Source organism: Buteo buteo, chromosome 4, assembly GCF_964188355.1.
Source record: "Buteo buteo chromosome 4, bButBut1.hap1.1, whole genome shotgun sequence".
NCBI lineage: Eukaryota > Metazoa > Chordata > Aves > Accipitriformes > Accipitridae > Buteo > Buteo buteo.
The window spans coordinates 7,668,203-7,689,616 of NC_134174.1; the positions used below are offsets into that span (position 1 = coordinate 7,668,203).

Genomic DNA, 21,414 nt, shown 5'->3' on the forward strand with positions numbered 1-21,414 from the left:
CCTTAGTTTTGAACTCTTTAAATAATTGAGGGACAATATTGTCCCTCATCTAGAAGGGCTGTTATTTCCCTGGAAAGTGCAGCAAGTGAGTAACTAGGGGATGGTTTAAGGAGCACAGAAACATCTGCTTTAGAGGAAACTGGATTCCTTAGGGCATCTGTAATAGTATTAGATAGATTTTTCCCTCCCGCTTTAGAACTTATTATTGAGGAGAGTTTTAATGGTACCCTGAGTACCGGTTTGAGTGGGGATGCGCCTCCTGTAGGGACGTGAATTTGGGGTTGGAATGTTTTAGTCTGATCAGGTTTTAAAGAACGTAATTTAAGCAATGTGCCTCTTTGCTGACAGTCCCTGAAATACAGCCGCCTTGCTTGAATGAATCCCATGACGGAAGAACTTTATCCCCTTGCAATTTGTGGAATGGCGCTGCACGGGGAACCGAGGAACTGAAAAGTACTTTCTCACGGCATATCTGTGTAAGAGTTTCCAGCTGTCCGGCACGTGAGAGCCAGCTTCGGTCCTCGGGAGATCGCAAGCTGGGGGGGACACTGTTATGGCAGCTGCTTTTCATCATCGATTGGAGGCTCTTTGCAGCTGGATGGCCCCAAACTACAGCTACCAGACCGTGATCAAATAGTTAATAATGCCTTTTAGCCAAAAAAATCCAAAACCCACCCGAGTCTAGTTTAGGGACGAGTGGGTGTGGTGCAGCTGTCGCGCTGCTTGACGGTTTCTGTGGGGAGGGTATGTTTCAGTTTAGTGATTTAGACTTTTTCCTCTGGGCTTCTCCAGATGTTTATTTCTGATAATTCCTGCGTTAGGCGGAAATAACTCCGCTGAATCCAAAGACTCGTAGCCTTGGGATGAAGTCATGTGTTCACCATAGCGATGTCTGGAGTGGTTTTTGGACATCAGTGCGCCTGGTCACCGTTTGTTGTGAGGCTGTGCGAGGTGGTGCTCTCAAAGTACGTGACATCTGCCTTACATGGGTGCTGTCGTGCCCGATTGTAGTTAAATGCCTTTAATTCCTCGTTTGCTATTTGTCTATACTGCTGGAAAGGCTCTTAGGGTAGATGTATGTGAGAGGAATTTATTTTGATTGAGGACCCGGGTTCCTCTCCTGCTAGCTGCCGTTACCGTCTCCATTATAGATCCAGTCTTGCCCAAAGAATGGACTATGGTTGAGATGTAAATGGCTTCACCCCTCGGGGGGAGGAGAGCCCCCCGACTCCCAGCCCCGGGGATGGGTACGTGGTGCCCTCCACGAAGGCTGGCGCAGGGCTGTTGGCGCCGGTGTGGGATCTGGAGCGGGCTGTTGGCTCCTGATGTGTTGTAGAGGTTGAAGAGGTGCCTGCAGCAGTATTGGAGCCACTGGCAATAAATCCGAGCTAAAGTCCCAGAGTTAGGGGGACGGCTGAAAAATTCCGTTACTGCCGTTTTGTCCCATCCCAAACGCTTTTGGGGATTTACTACGCAAGATTGTCCCCCACGCGGCGATGCTGGGTGATGGTGGGGGTGGCCGCCTGGCTCTGGGTTGGTGCCACTGGTGGTTCCCTCTGGCTCGGGCGGGGTGGGGGTGGGGGATCGGGTGGATGACACGATGCCCAGGTGGAAAGGAGCTCCCTGGACAGTGGGATTAAATGGGAAGCAACTGTGGTGGGCGCTGAGAAGTGCGGATAGGTCCCACGGGGAGAGCGCGTGGCTGTTCCTAACTGCCGGCCGTTGTGGAGGGGCTGTGGGGGGTCACCGCTGCCCACGGCGGGGGGAGACGGTGATAGAAAGCGGCATCCCTAACCCCGGGCTGCGGGGAAAGGCCCCTCCTAAGCTAGAGCAGTGTCTGTCGGGGTGGGTTCTTGATGCCGCTGCCTCAGCAACAGAGATTAAACCGGGGGAACGGGGGTTTCTTCAGGATTTAACCCGAGGACCAGGCAGGGTGAGCGTGCTGGCACTCAGGCCTGTCCTGCAGACCTTGGTATCGCTGCAAAGGGCCTCCTGGATCCTTAGCAGCCAACTCATATAAGCGAGCGTTAATTCTAGTTACTTCAGCTTATGTGCATTAGAAGAAAATATTATTTTCCTCCCAGAAACCCCGCCCAGCTGTGCGCACATCTGGACCGAGCATCTGGCAGAGGGGGTGGTGCGGTTACCAGGGTAAGGATGCCCCTGGCCCTCCTGCGCCCTCCTGCAAAGACCACTGCAAGGTTTCATTTTGAAAATGCTTTAATAAGGAAGTGTTGACAACACCGTTTTGCAAAATGTAAAGGTAACTATACAAATTCTTAATACAAAAAGAATAAATTAAAAGCAGATCTTTTTTAATTCTGCAACTTTTTCTACAACATACATATTTTTTCCTTGATTACAGTTGAACAGAATCCAGTAAAATCATTTTCCATGCTCTAAAATCAATTTCAGGAGAGACCTAATTTTTTTCTTCTTTTTTTTTCTTTTTTTAAACTAGAGAGTCCATTTTACACAACTTGTAATAAAACTATTGACATTAATATATATGTAAAACTTTACATCTAGTTAACTAAGCAGTAACTGGTCATCTGATAGCACCTGAATGGGGATCGGCTATGCCTGAAACTAAAACTAATACAGAGTGAAAACAAATTGGACTGTTTCAACATTTTCAACACTCCACTGCATATAATATCATTTAAAAATAAACCCTGCCTCCCGGCGCGGCCCGGTGCACAGACCGTACACCCGGCTCCTGCCTGAACAGAGGGAGCGCCGGACACATAGACTAAGAACGCAATTGTGGCTTTATGTCAGATGGAGCCTTGAAAAATAAAAAAAGTAAAGGAGGGGTTAAGTTGGTAGTCAAGTGCTTGTATATAATAGCTATGTATATACCCCTCCATGTTATACTTAAATATGTTAATCTCCTATGATTAACATTTTATGTACATTTGTGTTTAATTGAATTGAGCTAAACAGTAAAACCTGTTTTACTTAATCTGTCTTTACTACCAGACTGGCTGCTCATGTGTGCCTTGATTGCAAAACAGAAAAGCAGAACACAAAGCAAAACTCAATCCGTTTCTAGAAGGCTTTTTCTCTACTCGAGCCTGTCTGCAATTCAGGCTAACCAAATTTTTTTTTTTTTTTCCTGAAGTCAGGGCTGCCACCTTTTAACCTTTGCTGCAAAACTGCAGATCTGGTCTTGGAGGAATTAACGTTTCTTCCTGTAGTGCCCAGAGGCCTCATAGTGCCGCTGTTGTTGAATTCTTTTTAATTAAAAGAAGGTACACAGAAAAAAAAAAAAAACCCAACCCAAAACCACTTACCAGGGAAATTAAAAAGAAAACAGACAGTTGCTCAGAGCCCCTAAAAATCTGTGGGCTAAATTACTTGCCGCTGCTTAATTTAGTCCTTATTTAATCCTTTCACTTTAGCTACCAAATCTTATCAGTAAATGTCACTAATCAGTACTATCTCTTATCCAGCTAAAAATCCAATTAGGAGCTTGAAATAATTCCCACGTTAAAGACCCCAAAGCACAAAGAGATGGTGAAAAAAGAATTTTGCACGTCCAGATACAGGGTGCAATCTCACCGCTGTCTGTTCTTCCAGCAAGCGGTTACGAGGCTTCAGTTGCTGTCGAAGGGGGTTGTGCTTCTGTGGCGATTTCCTTGTGGAGGTCCAGAAGCACGAGGCTTGCATGGCTTCCTTTAAAAAACCCTTGCCGGCACAAAAAAGTGTGCGCTTTTTTTTTTTTAGAGGGATAATTAATTTATGCCTCATGTGCGAACATGGAAAGGTTTCCCTCCTGGCTCTGCCGTGGATTTTCCTGGACAAAGAGCAGCCTTTCTGCCCATGGCTGTCCTCATCTCTGCGAGGCCACCTCCCCTGCCTTACGGGTGATGCGGGACAGCAGCACAGCAGGCAAGCGCGGAGAACGGAAGCAAACATTTCTAATAAGCGTTGCAGAAAGGTATTCACATGAGCAGCTTGTGTTAATTGTCAGAAACCCCATCATCTTTCCAAGCCTAATGACGAAGAACCCATTCTCTTTTAATGCCTGGAATGCAGTTTTCCAGCAATCTTAATGCAAAAAGGTGTGGCAGCCCCCCAAGTCGTGGTGTTTAATTTTAAACGTTTTGCCCTACTTTGTCTGGTAGACGCTATTGTTATTCTTGGAACACACACACACGCACACACACTCGCACTTTTTTTTTCTTTTTTTCTTAAACTAAAGCTAACTTCAGTTTCTGCTTTTCACAAAGTAACCCCCTCCAGCCGTTTCTTTTAATGCCTTTCCCATAGGAAATCATCATTTGCACGCACAAACGGGGGAAGGCCGGGTACCTCCCCCCATCTAGTGGCAATAAAAACAGCATAGCACCGCAATGAAGACTAGACGTGCCAGCTTCAACATCCACCTAGATTGTGCACTTGTTCGTTACAAAAGTGTCTTTGAGGCCTTTTAAAGTTCCATGGCTTGACATGTATAAAGCATTGCTCAAAAGTATGTGTAAACTTGCAGCTCCTTCCATGACGCTCTCGTACGATTCCTTTTGGTATCAGCAGGCAGCTCTCGCTTGTGTCCAACACCTAATTTAGTTGCTTCTCTTTCTTGTGGTCGCTTCTTGCAATGGGAAAATTCGCCTAGTTTGCTGGTTGTTCAACCCCGCTGCGGAGCTTTTCCTCTTCCCGACAGACCGGTTCTCCCACACAGCAGTACACCGGGTGACGAGCCCTTTGCTACACTGGTGCTAAAGGAGGGAAGATGAGTGGAAGAGATATGTTAATGCAGCTTTACTGTGTCAATTAGATTGCGATGTGCTTTCCCTTTGATTTCACGTTAACGCTTTGTGCAGAAATCGATTGGAATTTATTGGCCGTATTGGTTTGTAGAAAGGTTTTTTGGCAATTTTTATCTTCATCAGAGCATTAAAAAACAACCAATGCAACCCCAACCTCTCTATGTATTGGTGTGCAACCTGTGCCAGCCACAGAGATGCTGTGAGTAGCAGTACTTGCCTCCGCTTTAGATAATGCCTTTGTAAACCTTGTTTGTCCAGTTTAATAGTAGCTTGTAGACAGTGGTGCTGTGATACCAGCCCAGACCTCCAGTGTGGCTTCAGCACATTGGGTTGTTTTACTTGCATGTAGGTGGGCTCAAAGCGAAGAAGGAAGTGCCGTTTTACAGGAGGTTGTCATGTCTGCCATTGAGTTAAATGAGAGCGATGTTCTTGTAGCTAGAACTTGCTGAGCAAACTCATCCTGCCGATGTCGATGTGGCGATCTTTGGCAGTGCAGGTCTGATTGTGAGACTCTGACACATCCTCGAAGTGATGGGATTTTCCTGTTTCATAACAGATGCACTTTCAGGACTACGAGATCCATTTCTCAGCCTTTGTCCCATTTTACCCCCCCCCCCCCTTTTAAACTAATGCTCTGTTGGCTTCAGATCGCACGTCATGGAAATCTTACTGCTGTTACATGCCGCAGAACAGTAAGATTTGATGTAAGCCTTGAAGGGCTTCCGTCGTTTCAAAGGAAAATCAATTTTTAAATTGCCAACTGACTATTAAGATGGCTGCTCATCTGCACCCGCTGCCCTGCAGGCCGTGGGAGGGATGTGCACCAGTCTGGCAATGGGATGCGCTGCGGTCTGTCGCTGTCGCGGTGGATATCTCAGGGCCAGTGTTCTGTAAATGTCGTCTTGAATTGCATCGTGAGAAAAGTGCTTAGAGTTGAAGCTGGTGCTGGGTGACAGTGCATCTGGGTAAGGCAAATGAGAGGCAGTGAGGTGATCTCAGAATGGCATTGATGTGATTTAACTTGAGGTCAGGGGTTCACACTAGAGTCCCAGGCTTGGCTTTTTCCTGCCCATACCACTGGACATCTGCTAATTCTGGATAGAGGGGAGAATCCAGGAAACAGCTATCGTTGTAGCTCCTGCAGGAGAAAGGAAACTTCATTAGGACAATGAGGGCTCCTGGAAAGTTTAGCCATGGGCATAAAACATCGTATTACAGGTGGGAAGGAACGCAGGATATTCACAGATCCCACTGCATCCTGCAGGTACCCCCAGAGCTGACATTTGGACTGGGCTCAGCACGCAGGACCCGGCTTTGACCCAGTTTGCTCTTGCCCGGCAGTCCCATTCGCCCCAGCAACCCGCCTGGTGCGAGGAGGCAGGAGAGAGCTGAGGTCCAGCAGCCTTTCTGCAGCCAGGGTGCCCCAAGTTTTGGATGCCAGAATGGCAACGGGCAGAACTGCTGTGCTTTCAGCCCACTGCTGGTGGGATGCGCTACAAGAGAGCAGAGCGGCTGCTGGAGGGCGAGAGCTTGCGGCAAACCCCCACCGGCTGTGTCCATCCCACCACCCGTGGTACCGCAGCTGCCTCCGCTTTCTCCGTGTGCGGCCTCTTCCCTCCCCAGCTACAGCAGCAGTGCTCTGCCCTGCCTAACAGGCTCTGTCTTGCTTTCCTGCCTGGTAGTAGGCTGGGGTAAAGAGATTTTTAGTGGAATGCTCTCCAGGGAGCAAGGCTGCAGAGCAGCCCTCCTGGCCATAGACTGCAGTACCTAGTGGGAGCATGGGAGGAGGAGGAGGGTGGTGCTTTCATGTAGCACTTGGGCTCTGGGCAGGGGCTTGTGCATCACCTGGCAATCCCAGCATTACGTGACTTTCCAGGGATGAGCTAGGAAGCGACTAGTGAGAGGGTGCCAGGTCCAACGTGGAAAAGACCATGTTTTGTCATAGGTAGCCTAGTCCTCATCTTGTGGCACCTCTCTTGACAAGCTAATGCTTCTTTTGCTGCATGGCTTTTTGTCTGCTTGCACACAGCAGATGAGACAGTTTATAAGAAGTTTCTTTGCTATTTATCTTAGAGCTCCGATCAGGGTCAGCTCCTGGCTTAGCCTGCAGAACTCCTTGCCAGAAGAAAACACTGAGGTCAAAATCTTGTTGATATTTTGAAAAGTGACTGCTGTATCTGCATAGTAATATTCAGAATTGATGTCTCTCCCTCACACTTTGATTTTAACCAGCTTCCAAACTAGAGACTGTTTTGAGGCCAAAAGCGGGAGATGCGTTTTCTGTCTGTTTACTGTGGGATTCCTACTCCTTCCTTGGCTCCTTCCCCACCCTGCAGGACTGATCTCACACCTGATGCAGTCCTGCAGTTCCTGCTTCCTCTGCCCTGTTTTCCACCTGGCTTCCCTGGGACGGTGTCGCGGAGGAACCTGAGCAAGGGCATCGGCATCTGCATGTTAAAGAGCCTTTCTCTCCCAGCTCTGTGCTGCAGTACGGAGGTTTATGGGTTATCTCTAGAAAGCTGGGCTTGAAATACTTGACAGATGCCAGCTGTGAATGGTTGTAGATTCAAATAAGAGTGTCAGACAGTGACAGCAGTTTAATTAAAATAGAAATACTCTGAGGGTTTTTTTGTTCCCTCCACCCTTCCCCCTCTGTATTCCCACAGGAACAGCGCCAGGGTTGCTCCTTGTTCCATGAAACCTCACTGCTGCTAACAGCCTCTGCTTCACAGCTCTGCTCTGTGGTAGGGAAGGAGGAGAAGGGGGTGCTTGGCACCATGGCTGGAGCGCTGCCGGGAGCTCAGTCCAGGTCCTCTGAGGCCCCCGTTTACCCAAACTTGTCACCCTGCCACGCTGCTCCCAGACTCTCCGTGCAGCACTATGCCCACACTGCTTTGAAATGTCCCCAGCCACAAATTTGCCGCTACTGCCTGCTCTCTGTGCCCATTCAACCTCTGCACGAATGCAGGGCGGGCTGGCCCCAAGTCCTTATTCACAGGGGAAAGTGCCACAGCCGCAAACTGGCTGAAAAGGCACAGAGAGGGCTTCGAGGTGCTTTCAAGTTGTTCTTCCAAGAGCTGAAGGAAGCCTTGTTGCCAAACAAACAGGCACACAATTAAAAGGGCTGCTCCTCTGGGACAGCGGGATGCCAGTTATTCACACTGTGTTCACGGACTATAAGGCAGAAGGATGAAAGAACAAAACATTCCCTTACTATACCTCTATTCATCAGTACTTTGGTGGGTTGGAGACTGAGACTCATCCATAGTGGGTGAGTTGTCTGTTGCTTCTCTGAACAAAGGAGAGCAAAAAAGGAGGAAAGAGGAGAGAGGAAATGTTAAAGAAAAGAAGTGACACAGACATTGTTACGAGCTTATTAATCCAGCGGGGAAACAAGTTGGTGAATCATCTTCAGAAAAAGTTAGTGACACAAAAACATGTTGGGGAGAACTGTCAATCTTTTGAGTTGTGCTGGGAGGGTGCAGCCTGCTCCTGCAGTAGGGGAGTTTGTGTTGTGCATCTGATGGCAAACTTTTATCTGCTCCTACTGTATTTATACATACGCCTTGGGTGTTATGCTCAGGCATGAAGTAAGTGCTGATTTGTCTCCAATTCTTTTTGCACTGATTGTTAGTGCAGGGCCTAAGATAGAAATCTAGGCAACTTCACTTTCACCAGCTGAGAATTTGGCTTGATGCATTTTTGCTATGAGAGACAGGGTGCGGGGGTTTTCTTGAATGGAAACATAAGAAAAGTGGGGATTTTCCAAACAGATTTCTCAGCTGGCTGCTCACCAGTTTTACTTCTTATCATCATGGAGATATTTACAGGATTAGGATTGGGTTGGAGACTGACAGCAAGATTTGAGTCTGGACTCAAACCCTTAATAGTGGAAATTTCAGTGTACAGTAAAGATAGCTGCCACTTTGCCTATCTATCTTGCAATCCCTTGACTTTTTGTGAAATGGGACCAGGAAAATTCACCTGTTCTAAAGCTGGAAGCACATGCAAAGACCATGTGAGGCTGGATGCCAAATGTGTGAATTTAAAATCCAAGGTAGGCCTAAGGGGGTTGTGGTTATGGTTCTCCTCATCTCCATTTTAAAGTGCAGTCATGAGCAGTGCTGGAGTAAAACCAGAGGTCAAATGTGGTCACAGATGACCAGAAGAAATTAAAAAGCATGAGAGTTTCCAGTGGCTGCACAGTGAAATGTTTGCAAAGTTACTGGTCCCAATTCACGACTCAGGGGACCATATTTGTTTTTCTCCTCTAGGGCCTGTGGTATTTCGAGGACTGTAGTCTGAAACTTTCTAGCTGATCTCACCAAACTCAATTTAGATGCAAAAATCTGGGATGTGCTGAGTTAGACAGGATCTGGAAATGATCTTTATTTCATGTGGCAGGACAGAATTACAGGAGATTGCTAGAGAATACCCATGGGAGCTTGCAAAAGGCTTTTTGTTTACTCCTGGAACTCCCTGCCTCACAAAGAGGTGCCAAAGAATCCAATTACTATATTTACATGAGTAATGGCTACCTGCATGTAATGACTCACTCATGCTTTGGCGAAGCATGTTAAATTAGTGGTAGCTGAAAAAAGATGCACTTAATAGTCATTAAGACGCACTGCTAGGGAAAACCTAGCAGAAGCATGTGGTTGCTGCACACACAAATATGGCAGGCACCTAACCTTGCCTTTACAACAAAGATCTCTTTGGTCTGGACAGCCAGCGTGATGGTTCCTAAAAAAAACATCAGCTCTTTCGACCTACGGAAAACTGGAGGAAGGAGACTGTCCAAGTGGGAAGAACCTGCAAGGCTTCTTTCCCTGTGGATCTGGGATCCTGCTTGGAGTAGTGCTGCTGGGTACGGATGGCACAGCCATGTCTTGGTCAGCCTAAACTAGACCTCAGGTGGGAGGCTGGAAATGCTCTGTGCGGGTGTAGGCTATGGAGCACCTGGAAAACATTCCCCACACCTGTGCTCTCCCTTTGCTTATGTGCAGGGAGGATTTTCTCACCAGCACTGCGCGAGGTGAATTCTCTAACCCAATCCCACACTCACCCAGTCTGCCATGCAAGAATGTGGTGGGGACTGCCCGGCGGCGTGGCTGCTAGTTCACTTGACGGTGTTGAACTCCTCTGGCTGTGAGGTAAGGCAGCTGAAAAACAACCAAAGGGTAGAGAAAAATAACTGGTGAGGTGAGGGCACAAGGGTCAGGGTGGTTCAGAAGCATCAGCTTGTCAGACCAGCAGGAACTTGTCTGGCTGTGGGTAGACACAGCCTGGGAGTCAGACCTCATCCTTTTCCTGGATGGCTGTGCCCTAACGCAGCACAGGAGCAGCCAGCCTACTGCTGACACCGCTGCGTGTCACAGGCCAGATCCGTCCTCTGCTCTGAAGGAATGTTTTGTTTCAGCCCGGCCTCCAGCTGAATGCAACCACCTGGACTCTCCTGAGCCTGCCTGGGAAACACCGCACCTCTCCCATCATGAAAGCTAATCGGTTTTGCTGCTGCCTGGACAGGGAGGCCTGGCTGCGCATCTCCACGGGACCTGAACCGGAGGAACCCTGCCTGTCAGGCTCAGCCTCCTGCTTCTGGGGGTGCTGGGAGATGCTCTGTGTCCCTAGGAGCCAGAGCTGGCACTGGTTGACAGTCTGGAAAAGTACGCTGCTTCATGTGCAAAGGAGGAAGATGGCTCTGAAGATTTCAAAAGCTACAACTACCTTTTAACTGTGCATCTGTAATAAATTGAAGTTGGGCTTTGCTGACCCCATTACTATGGGACTAGTGGAAGGCTTATCTTACTTCAGTGAAGACAGGAGCAAGCTGAACTGAAAATGTACCATTGGCAGTGGTTCTTGGGGGATTTTCCCCAGTGAGAGTCTAGCTAAGAAATCCACCTGACTGATCTTTCCCCTCCCTCAAGTCCATACAGTGTTGACCCTCCAAATTTAATATATGCCTAGAAGTATGACCCTCTTTGAAGGACAGTGTGAAGTCCAGCAGACCTATCAGCTAGGGCTGCTCAGCTAAAATGATGGATGTTTCTACCTGGCATCCGCTTCTGTGCTGTTACATTCTTTAGCTACTGCCAAATGACACTTCAAGGGAAAATCAAATTTTAATCTGCTCCTTACAGCCAACAGCCCCTGAGATCAGTATCCTCCCACAGCTGTAACTGGGAACTGACTCTGAACACAAAACCAATCTATGCTGCCAACTGGTCACCACAAGCTGTCATTACTGAGCACTTACCACTGTGCTGCCCAGATACCACATTTAGATTTAAAGACCCAGCTGGGTGGGGGAATGGACTGATTGACAGCAGTTTTTATGTGTTCTCCCCCAACCCCACCATTTTCCATTCTCGATTACCTAACTGAACTGGTATGGTTTCCAAAGCTAAGCAAGGCAAAGCTTTCCAGTGTTCAAGCATTTTCTGTTGCTGGGTGGAACAGAAATGCCCATTAATCAAAGACTTTTATATGGAGACACAGGACAGTTCCAGCAGCTACTCAATTGTGTCATGGTCCACATCTGGGCCTCCTACAAGCGCTGGCATCACACATAAATCAGCCTCTTCTCAGGCAGCTGCTGGTGGTCCATACAGAGCCTGGTGTCAAACTGCCTCTCTGACTCCACGGTGGTGTTGGCAGCAAGTACAGAGCTGCACTGGTGTCAGCGTAGTGGTCACTGTGGACCAGGTGCCATGCTGGGATGTCAGAAGGCCAACAGCCAGCACGGGTGTACGATGCGCTGGTCTGCTCAGGGAGGCCGTGAGAGCCTGTGGTGAGCGAGGCCGGAGCAATGGTGTCTCCCACACCAAGGCCGATGCATGTGGAGGGGTGGGGATGGGCACAGTGCAAACTCTCATTAACCAGCAATCCTGTCCATGTGGGGCCAGATTCAAGTTTTTAGCAAATTCTTGATCTGTGCAAACTGGCTTGTCTAGCGGTGACTGATGGCCAGTAAATATTTAACCTTGGACTGTTTCATAACACATTAAACATTCAGTTTAATGAATTCGACTGTTTTCTTACCATTTAATATTAACAACACAGGGGAGTGCAAAGCTCTGTACATGATAGGCAAAATACTGTACAAACTTAAACGCTCTGAATTTCAGGATATTATCAGCACAGCTACTGGAGTTGCATGGGAAAACCAAATCTCAGCACTCCACAAAGATGTCATCGCTCAAACATTTTCGTGGGGGGGTGGAGGGGCTGGGATGCTCCCCACTTAACCTTTCTCATGCTTTTAGTGTTTCACTGAGGACATGCATTCCCCTAGTCTGTGCTCAGCCCCCACTTGCTTCATTGCTCCCTTGCTGTGATTACTAAGAGTGACCCCCCCATGGTTTCTCCACATTTGGCCTCTAGTGCTATCACCCAAAGCCCAACTGCACTCTGAGGAAAGACCTGGCAACAACGGGGCTTCAGTCCCTCCCGGTCTTTTGAGCCCATCATTGCAAAGTGATGACTTCCATGGAAAAAAATTCTCACCCGCTGAGTGTCTCAGACAAGGCTTGCCCTCCAGTGTTACACCTACAGGCTTGGTGAGCAGCATGTGAAGGCCAGATAACATGCTATGGTCTGGCACTGCTCTCCAGCTGAGTTGCAATGCCCGGCATGAATCCGGGCTGCATGAAGCCCCCATCCCTCCCGCCCCTTTGCCTGGGACCATCTCTCACCTGATGTTGCTTTACACATCTGAGGCATTCTCGTGACCCGGCTGTGCGCCACAAAGGTGCTTTGCGAAGATGTGCTGTACTGGGAGCTGCTGTCTGAGGAAGTGGAGCTCGTGTGCGAGAGGCGGCTGTGCTCCTTGTGGGAGGCCGTGGACCGCTGGTACCAGAGCCGCAGCTCGTCCGACACGGCAGTCCTACCCGAGCCTTTCTCATGGCCTTCCCTGCCCAGAGATGGAGTCCTTATGATTTGGGAGCGGGAGGGGGTGAGCCTGACCGAGTCCACTTCATCCCCGTGCCAGTTCTCCTTAAACATCCCCCCCGCTGTGTAGGAGTTGGAGGTTTTGAATTGTGCTTTCACGCTGTAGTGTCCCTCCTGGTCGTTCTCCAGGCTCCGCACCACCACGGGTGTGGAGCTGCCCTCGATGTACAGGGGATACTCTTTGATCCTGTACTGGGAGGAGGGCTGGCTCTGGCTGTGCAGGTAGACACGGTGGTGGCCCGTCCCGTTCCTCGCAGCCAGGTTGGGCATACTCCCTGAATTGGAAGAGACCAGGTTGCCCGCTGATTTGTGCCTTTGCCTCTGCCGCTCTCTGGCTTTCGATGGGGAATCCTCTGCCAGGGTGGAGTAGTTGGGGTTCATCTGAGCTGGGTAGTAGTGCTCAGAGCTGGAATGGCTGGTGCAGGAAGAGCAGTCGTCCATGGGGTCAGAGCCATTACTGCTACGAGTCCTTGGGGTGTAGAAATCAGGACTCCCCGTCTCATTTTCTGAGCCAAGGAGCTTGCCTTGTGACTCCAAACTGGAGCTCCGGTGTCTAAAGTGCTGAGCTAAGCTGTGCAGTCTGGTTGGGCTGATGTCTACTGACCTGCAAGTACCAGGAAAAAAAATCCAGGCTGGTAAGTCAACAGGACGAAGCACTCCCCATCCCGTGCACACAAGGCCAGCTTCCCAGGCAAAGGAATCTGAGGGCACTGAAGACCCGGACCCCTCCAGCACTGCATGGGGCTGCTGCCTGCAAAGCAACCTGCTTCCCTGCTGTAAGGTTTGGGGTGATTAGGTCCTATTCCTGTTCCTCTCCAGTCTCCTTGGTGGTGGCGTTCAGTCTGCAGCACCATGTGGGACACAAACCCTTGCCCAGCCCAATTCCTCTGTGGCTTGCCACCCTGGGAGGGACCCAGTCTGAAGGGCAAAACCTGGGGACCTCAAGCCCCAGCTTTGCTGGTGTGGCCCTGTGGCAGAGCTGTTTGAGTCAGCACCATCCCTGTGCTACCAGGGTCACCTTTGCTCCAGCTATGCAAATCCTGAGACCTTAGCCTCAAAGGTGGTGGGATTCCCTTGCAAGTGGCTTGTGAATGCTCTGCACAGGTACAATCCACCTGCTGTGAGACGGACAGACTGCCCATACTTAGCCCAGAATGCAGTGATTTCTCCACTGGCCTTTGAAAAAGTCACCTCTGTCAAGCAGCTAGTTTTTACTGGGGCTCAGCCATGGGTAGCATGTGTTAAGACTGTCAGTGGATGACAGCCCTTCAGGCAACCACTCCGAATCGCAAGTTTACAAGGCTCGATTCACAGCCAAGTCTGGGTGGTCTCTATTCACCCCGGTTGTTCAGAGAGCTTCAACCATCCATTCAAGGAGCAGGAACACCCTGTGATGAGTCACACACCCACATGACAGACAGCCAAGGCCAGGGTACACAGCTCATGAATGAGCCACCGACTGAGCAATGGCTGTTTCAAACACCCGAATGGCCCCTACCCGGTCAAGGCCACTTCTCAAGCACTGTGCCAGGCTAGTTTCTCACGCTGCTCAGCTCCAGTGTTAACAAACATTGCACTCTTGAAAGGTACTCCCAGCCAAAAACTTGTAATGAACTTAACCTAGGGCCTTAATGCCTTATATAGTCTCTGCCCAAGTCAGACGTGTTGGCATGACTCTTGATTTATGCTGAGCTAAATGATGTTAGCACTACCCCTTAGGGCTGGATACCTAACAGCACACAGCTTTGGCTCAGCTCTGCTTCCTGCAGTGTCCATGGAGTTTGCCACAAGAGCAAAACAGCAATGAAGCTGAAAGGTTTGCAGAAATCCTGCTGAAAATTAGAGTCAAATTGGGCCACACACATCAAATCACCTCCCTTACACACTTCAGCTCCTTCCTCTGTCAACCCTGGGCTTATTCCACTGCCACCTGGATCCTCAGGTGTATTGTTTTATACAGGCTGTCTCTCCACGTAAGATCACACATGTGCAAACATTTTATCTATGAGAGAGGATTAACACCACCCAACATTTTGCATCAGACAAGTAAACGATGAGTTCTCTCCAGCTGGATCCATGGAGGAATTTACTGCAGAATTTAGCAGTAGCACCACATCCCTTTTAAAAGTAGCACGGGGTTTGTAGCGCCTATAAAGAGTCCCTGAGATTAAAGGTCCCAGTGGAAGAAAAGCTTGATTACTTTGAGGAGACATGCGGGGCAGGATCATGTTTATCTGAAGTGATTTCAAGATCTCAGTTCAGGAGAGATTCCCTACTGGCAACAGTACACGAGCTTTGTATGTGAATAGGACCGGTTTGTGTCCTTTCCTGAACTGGGAATTAATTCATATCCTGGGGGAAGGACAGAGCAAAGAATATTAATTTCAGGGTAAGCAAGGTGAGACCGGAGCTGGCAAGACTTACCGCGTGGAATGGACGTAGTGTGGACTGCGTACCCGTAGATCGGGCGTCGACGGCATGCTGGACTGGGAGTTCCAGTGGGGAAGGCTCCGGATGGGGCTGTTCTGCAGCGAGCTGCTCCCTCCCGCCTCGGCACAGCTCCCAGTGCTGGGGAACCGCTTGTGACTGCTGCAGAGCAAACACCCCGCTTCAGTTCCCGGGCAGGAATTTGGGGAAGGGGCTCCCACGCCTCTTTCCAGATCTCAGGCACATGCCTGTGATCTTGCGGGGGTCAGCGGGAGTTGGGTCAGCTGCTGCTCTCAGCTGCGTCCCAGACCTTGTGCTTCTGCAGTAGCTGGAGGTCAAGGCCAAGCCCTGTCAAAGCCCTCAGATGATCCACCATCCTTCCTTTCTAAACTTTTTTAAAGTAACATTGAAATACCAAGCAGCAGTCATGTGGCTGCAGCTTATTTTTATGATACGTCTATTGGCCAAAACACCTAAAAGTCTCTTTTTGGTAAGGAATGCCTTTCTAAATTTTGAAAGGGCTCATACCCGTCCCTCCTGAAAGCAGAGGATATCTCTGTTCTGGAGCTTCAAGACAGCTGGCTCACCTGGAATGACTGTGTGAGGAGCGTTTCTTGACCTTCTCATAGGGTTCATCCAAGGATGACTCGCTCCACATCTTGGGTTTGATGGGGGACTTGTCATAGTCATTGCGGTGGTAATGCATTTGGCGGAGGCCTTCCAGCGACTGTGGAGGAGGAGGCCTGTTGTGCAAGGGTGGCCGGGGAGGGAGTCCTTTGTGTGGGGACTGGAGAGGGGATATTGTGCTGGTGACCTGAGAATCCTCTGTGAAGAGAAGAAGGGAGAGAGGTGATGGCTGTGCAATACCTCCAATGGCAGCACAACTCTGGGGGACACCATCGCACCTCCAGAGCCTGCTTCCTTATCCCGCTTCCCCTGGTTGTGTTCAGGAGCAACCTGAAGACCTGACTTTCAGAAGTGCACCAGCTGACAATCCCATTTTGGGAAGGAATGGCCAGCAAGAGCGTGTGATGCATTAAAACAATTGAAACCTTCAGAGAAAATAAGGGGGCATTCTGGGACTGTCTTTTGAAAGAATTCAGAGCAGTAACCACAGCAATACTTACTGCTCTGGGCCTGATGTCTGACTACAACGTGTGGTCAGGGGAAACCAAGCATTTTCGCTACTGGGATATTCAAGTGGATTATTACACAGAACAGTTCCTCCATTTTGAGTGTCAATCAGGAGTTCACACATCCCTCCCTGTTGCCTTCCTGCCCGCTACAACATACAGCAGCCAACATACCATCCTCCAGAACAAGGGCATCTGAGAGGGAGCTGTCTTCACTGGCAATGTTTCCTTCTGAAGGGAAGAAAATACAAAGATGGTCAGATGGCCCTGAGAATCGCAGTGACTGAGTGCTGAACTCCACTGAGTCTTAGCCTTAAGCAGTCACCCACGTCTTCCTCCTCACATAGCTGAGAGGCAAAATTTCTATAAACAACTGACTCAGCCCACTCTCAGTCTCGGAGGGCAGAGCTGCAGGCCAGGTCTCTCACTAGCAGACTGCCTTTCAAGGAGCTGCTAACTCTTTTCAATTAATGGGGATTAAGACTGAGTCACAACAGAGAGCTGAGATCCCCAGAGGATGCAAAATGGCATGGTGCCATTAGTGAGATTTGTATCTTGGGCTTTAAGGACTCTGAGTTTATCTCCACCTTCTTAAAATGATCATCCTGTTGCTAACTAAAGGCTTACACTAGGTACCAGTTTTGTGTAATTCAGGGAAACGCTTTCTGAGCATCCTCTGTAGCAGCAGGAGAAGCTCTCACATCCTTGGTGTGCACACATTTGAGCTGCTTCTCCCATCCCGTGTCCTCACAGCTGTCTGTTATCCCTGACTGTGGTGCAACTTGGTACCCAGGTCACAAATACAGCAGCTCTAATCTCAGTTCCTGACACAAAGGCACAGAGAAAAGCTCTGCAAGTCAAAGGGAAAGGGCAAAATCAGCAAGGGAGAAAGAACCACGGTGGAAAGTTAATGGATTTCATGAAAAACCAATCAACAATCCAGTAAACCATACAGTGCCCTGAGAATTACATTGTAAAAAACAGAAAAAGAAAAAAAGCACTTGAACACAGCAATGACACTGCTACCACTTTGATTTTACAGATGCCTTTCAGCTAGAGAGCTCACCCCACTCTGCTGACATTAATTACGTTTGTACAGCACCACTCTGGAGGAGATGTTAACAGAGCAATTTTATAGGTGAACAAAGGAGTCACAGTCTGCTTTCCTGACACACTTATAATCTACAGAGTGACACTGCTTCTTGTGCTGTGAACCAGCACATCCCTAATGCATAGTGTGCAGCCCAGACACCCATCTGACAGCACGCTGGTATGGGAGGACGGCCCGACTGCCAGCACCTGTGGAGTCTTCCAGGCAGGAGAGGTAAGAGAAGGGCGAGGAAATCTGTGCTTCAAGGCAATAGTTTTGCTCCCTGCCCTCCACAGACCCTTCCATGATGCCGTGGGCACTAAGTCCCACTTACCATCTATGATCAGGGAGGCTCTCTGAGTTGGCTTCTTTCCAGATTTGATGCGATACTCATTGATGGCATTTTCGATCTCCTGCAGTTTCTTCAGTGCGTTCAGGTAGGATGTCTTCCTCTGTTTCTTCAGCTTTTTGCTGACATTCGGGTCGCTCGCCAGGCGCCGGGCAGCCTCCGTGATCTGGGACTGAATGGCAAACTCCCTCTCCAGGCGCTCCAGCTCTGCCTCCTGGGGAAAGGCAAGTGGATTCTGGCTACCACCAAACTCCCCCGGCCCAGCTATGGGGAAGCTCCCCCTGAACCCAGCCAGTGGCCTCCAACCAAGGCTCTCCATCAGCAAAGCATCCACGATCACGCTGCTTCCCTTATCTCAGGGTCTCCCTGAGCATACACACCTCACCTTCATCTGCTCACACGAGTGCCTGGGAGCACAGATGGTGGAGGGGATGACCCATACAAGGAGGACATGTATGCTCCCACCCTAACCCTGCTGTGCTGTTTGGCTTTTCATGCAGTTCAGCATGGCCTAGTTCAACAGTGCTCTACTGCTGACACATTCATCTTTTTACACCCATCTATGGGTAACACCTGCCTCCCACCTGATCCTTCTCCCTGTTTCCCATCTCCATACTTGAGCCTCATTTGATATCAGTGCTATGTATCGATGCAAAGCTACAGTTTTAATTGTCTTGACAGGTTTGTTTGGCACCCACCAAACTCTTTGGGGTAAAAAAGCCAAAGATGGGCTAATTCCTCCCTGGTGTATGGCCATCAAAGTCCAGGGAAGAGTATTAGCTGAAGTAATTACGGGCTGCTGCAACTGATTGCACCAGAAAACTATCTCCTCAAGTTACAAGCCAGGAGGGTGATTTCAGAGTGAGCAGTGTGTAAAAGCAAGCTTTCTGTATGCTAAAAAGGACTAGTGTCTTCAACATTAGCCCTTGCAGGGTCTCAGCTGAGTTTTTAAATGCAACCAGGTGTACCCTGGAAGCTACCTACTGATTTTTAGTTATTCTCCAAAGTCAAGGGGTTTAGGCCAATTTATGCCAATGCAGAAGCTGATATAGTTTCCTGGTCTGCACTGGGACACCAAGCTGCGAGCTTCAAAGGTACTTGCTAATCTGCAATGGATCTGGCTACCTTCCCCAGCTTAATGGAGTTTTTGGTGTTAGTCTATGAGAAAGGGGAACATAGTACATTGCAAATTAGGGAAAAAATGACAAGTTTTTTTACTTTTAGTGAATGGTGGGAGTTCAGATCGCAAGCACTGACAGCCATATATTCACAGAGATCTCCGTTACGCAAATTCAAATCCTTTCTCTTTGTTTAGCGGCAGTGTATGCTGCAAGAGCTGATGCTGTGGGATTTAATCAGACTGAAGTTGTTCTCTGGAGTTTTTATTCTGGGCTCCTGGCTTAAAAAAAATCCCTTTGCTGTCAATGGTGAGTCAGCATTGCCTGAAAACTATAATTATCATTTCCCTCACTTTACTGAAGACTGAACTGACCCCCCCATCTTTTTAACAGATCCCTTTTTGCTTTGAAGTGTTTATAAACTCTATCAGTGCTAAACTTACTAAAAGTGAATTTAACACCATGGAGTTTTAAGGCCTGGAACCTGATTTGCTGTCTTCTGGTAAAATCCTTCCCAGAGTCAGGAATTACGGACCAGGTAGAGGTTATTACCAAGAAATACAATAGGACCCTTCCCTGCAGGTCTTGCTCTGACAAAGCTCTTACTAAAGGTATGGCGAGTTGATGTGAGCTGTCATTTCAGACCTTCACAGATTCAGTTCTAAATCATCCAGTATATCTTAGAAAAAACATATTAATTTTCTTCCCAGCCATAATTGTCTATTTTCTTCCAGTGAGGCCCCTATAAATAAAGCCTCAGAAAATGAGGGCTATCATCTTCCTTCAGATGGAAGTGCCTTGCTTCAGGTCCTTGTCACAGTTGGTAATATCAGTCCTGAATTTACATGACTGAGGGAGTATTTCACCTTTTGTTTTAAATTGAGTTTTTAGTGTTTGCACTTGCTGAAAAGCACATGAAAATCATCACTGGCCTTTCTAAATGCTCTCAAACTGGCAGCCAAATAAACACATCATTCTTCGAGAACAGAAATTTATGGTTTTCAACATAGTCTTAAAGTTTGACAGATGAAAGGGAGGTAGAGAAAAGCTGAGTCAGTGTGTTTGGATTGCTGATGCCAAAAGGCAGAGTGCCTGCAATAGGGAGGAGCTGCTTTACCTTCCATGCTCTCCCCACCTAACCTTGCTACTGGAGTAAGGAGATTTCTCACCCACTGGCCCCAAAAGATGCCATGTAGCAGTAAGATCTGGGGAAGCTGGAGATCAGGTTATAACTGAGCAGCCAACAGACTGCAGGGGTTTTGGGAGTAACTCAGCTAAGCTGTGCTTCCCTTTGAAAAGCTTAATTAAATGTGCTAGTTCATGAATATTTGACTTTGGTGGAATTCCTCTCCCAGGCTCCATTGAGAACAAAACTAAAAAGCTCCAGCTGTTTATTTTTTCAGCAGAAGGAAAATGCCAACAAAATGACAAACAGTTAATTCCCTGGCTGAATCGAGCCTTAAACCACACAGTCACACCAGCTTCGGTCTCTCCTCTTACAAAAATAAAAAGGAAACTCAAGACTGGAATATACACAAGTGTCTTGAGACAAATGCATCTCTGCAGACAATAGCTTTTCTGTGAATCCAGTCCCGCCTTACAGCTGCTGCCGGCCTGTTTTCACAGCCACGGTTCAGGGCACTGACCCAGCACATTGTGGGAGCAAGGGAAGAGAACAAACACTCCCTGGCAAACTTAGAAAAACGTAATTCCAGCTCCCCATAGGTAGGGATGAAGGCTCTTTTTGTTTAAGGACTGGGGAGCAAGCTTTCATCTTGCTATTGCAGGGCTAAGATGGATATTTGTGATGCTTTTCTCCCCAGTTAGGGTAAATCTGAATTTGGATTGCTACTGAGGCGGAAAGCAAGTGGCTGTTTGCAATAACAACACAGGGCAGCAGCAGGGCTCAGATAGCTCAAGGGGCTCCTGACGTGCTCCCTACTCACAGAAGTCACTGCACTGGGTCACCAGAGCACTTGGACTGTTATGGTCCAGTTGGTCATCCATGCTATTTCTGTTACTTCTAGCAAAGCCAGGACTGAACCTTGAGGGTTTCACCTTTACTCCGAGTGTGAACTAAGGCCATCTCTCTCACTGCTTCCCCATTCTGATGGCTATAAAAAAAAAGGCACCGTGACCAACTACAGACATTTAAAACAAAAATGACTGTAGGACTGATGGTTCCTATGTGATGCACGGTGGACATCTTAGAGACCTGAGGTGGGGACACAGGGCTAGAAGGGAAGGGCAGAGCCTCACCTCTCCCTTAGGCAGGATTTTCTGCTCATCCAGTTTAAAGGCAGTTCCTATTCTTCTCCTTACAATAGGTGGCTCCTCCCCAGGATCAAGGGGGTATTCTCGTGGCAACTTTCCTGTGAGCTCCTGTAAGCAGAAAATGCTGTTAGTGATCTGGGAAATCCTACAGCAGAGCAAAGCACAACACTGCTCTTGAACTGCGACTGTAAAATGACAGGCATTTATTAACAACATACCCAGTTCAGCCAGCTGATAAACATACAAGAGAGCACCCAGCCCTGCAAATCCATCCCAGAACCTGACACTGTGGGTG

The 21,414-nt window shown here is 48.5% G+C and overlaps 1 protein-coding gene and 1 long non-coding RNA gene across 5 annotated transcripts in view; one reads left to right on the plus strand and one right to left on the minus strand.

The window, feature by feature from the left end:
• Nucleotides 1-2,357: 2,357 nt before the first annotated feature.
• FRMD4A (FERM domain containing 4A) overlaps nt 2,358-21,414 on the minus strand; it is a 289,877-nt gene continuing 270,820 nt past the window's right edge. For 3 of the 4 annotated variants that reach the window (XM_075024704.1, XM_075024703.1, XM_075024702.1), the window contains exons 16-23: nt 21,105-21,227; nt 17,713-17,941; nt 16,463-16,519; nt 15,743-15,980; nt 15,153-15,317; nt 12,473-13,332; nt 9,841-9,937; nt 2,358-5,913 (exon numbers count right to left, since the gene is read on the minus strand). In XM_075024704.1, coding sequence (XP_074880805.1) covers nt 5,811-5,913; nt 9,841-9,937; nt 12,473-13,332; nt 15,153-15,317; nt 15,743-15,980; nt 16,463-16,519; nt 17,713-17,941; nt 21,105-21,227 — 1,872 coding nt within the window. In that variant the 3' untranslated portion in view covers nt 2,358-5,810. Of the gene's footprint in view, nt 5,914-7,996; nt 8,067-9,840; nt 9,938-12,472; nt 13,333-15,152; nt 15,318-15,742; nt 15,981-16,462; nt 16,520-17,712; nt 17,942-21,104; nt 21,228-21,414 lie in introns of those variants that run through there. The other variant, XM_075024705.1, reaches the window with a different exon arrangement.
• Nucleotides 9,289-10,524, plus strand: LOC142029744 (uncharacterized). Its single transcript, XR_012650006.1, has 3 exons — nt 9,289-9,689; nt 9,782-9,928; nt 10,195-10,524. It is a non-coding gene; the product is annotated as an uncharacterized LOC142029744 (long non-coding RNA).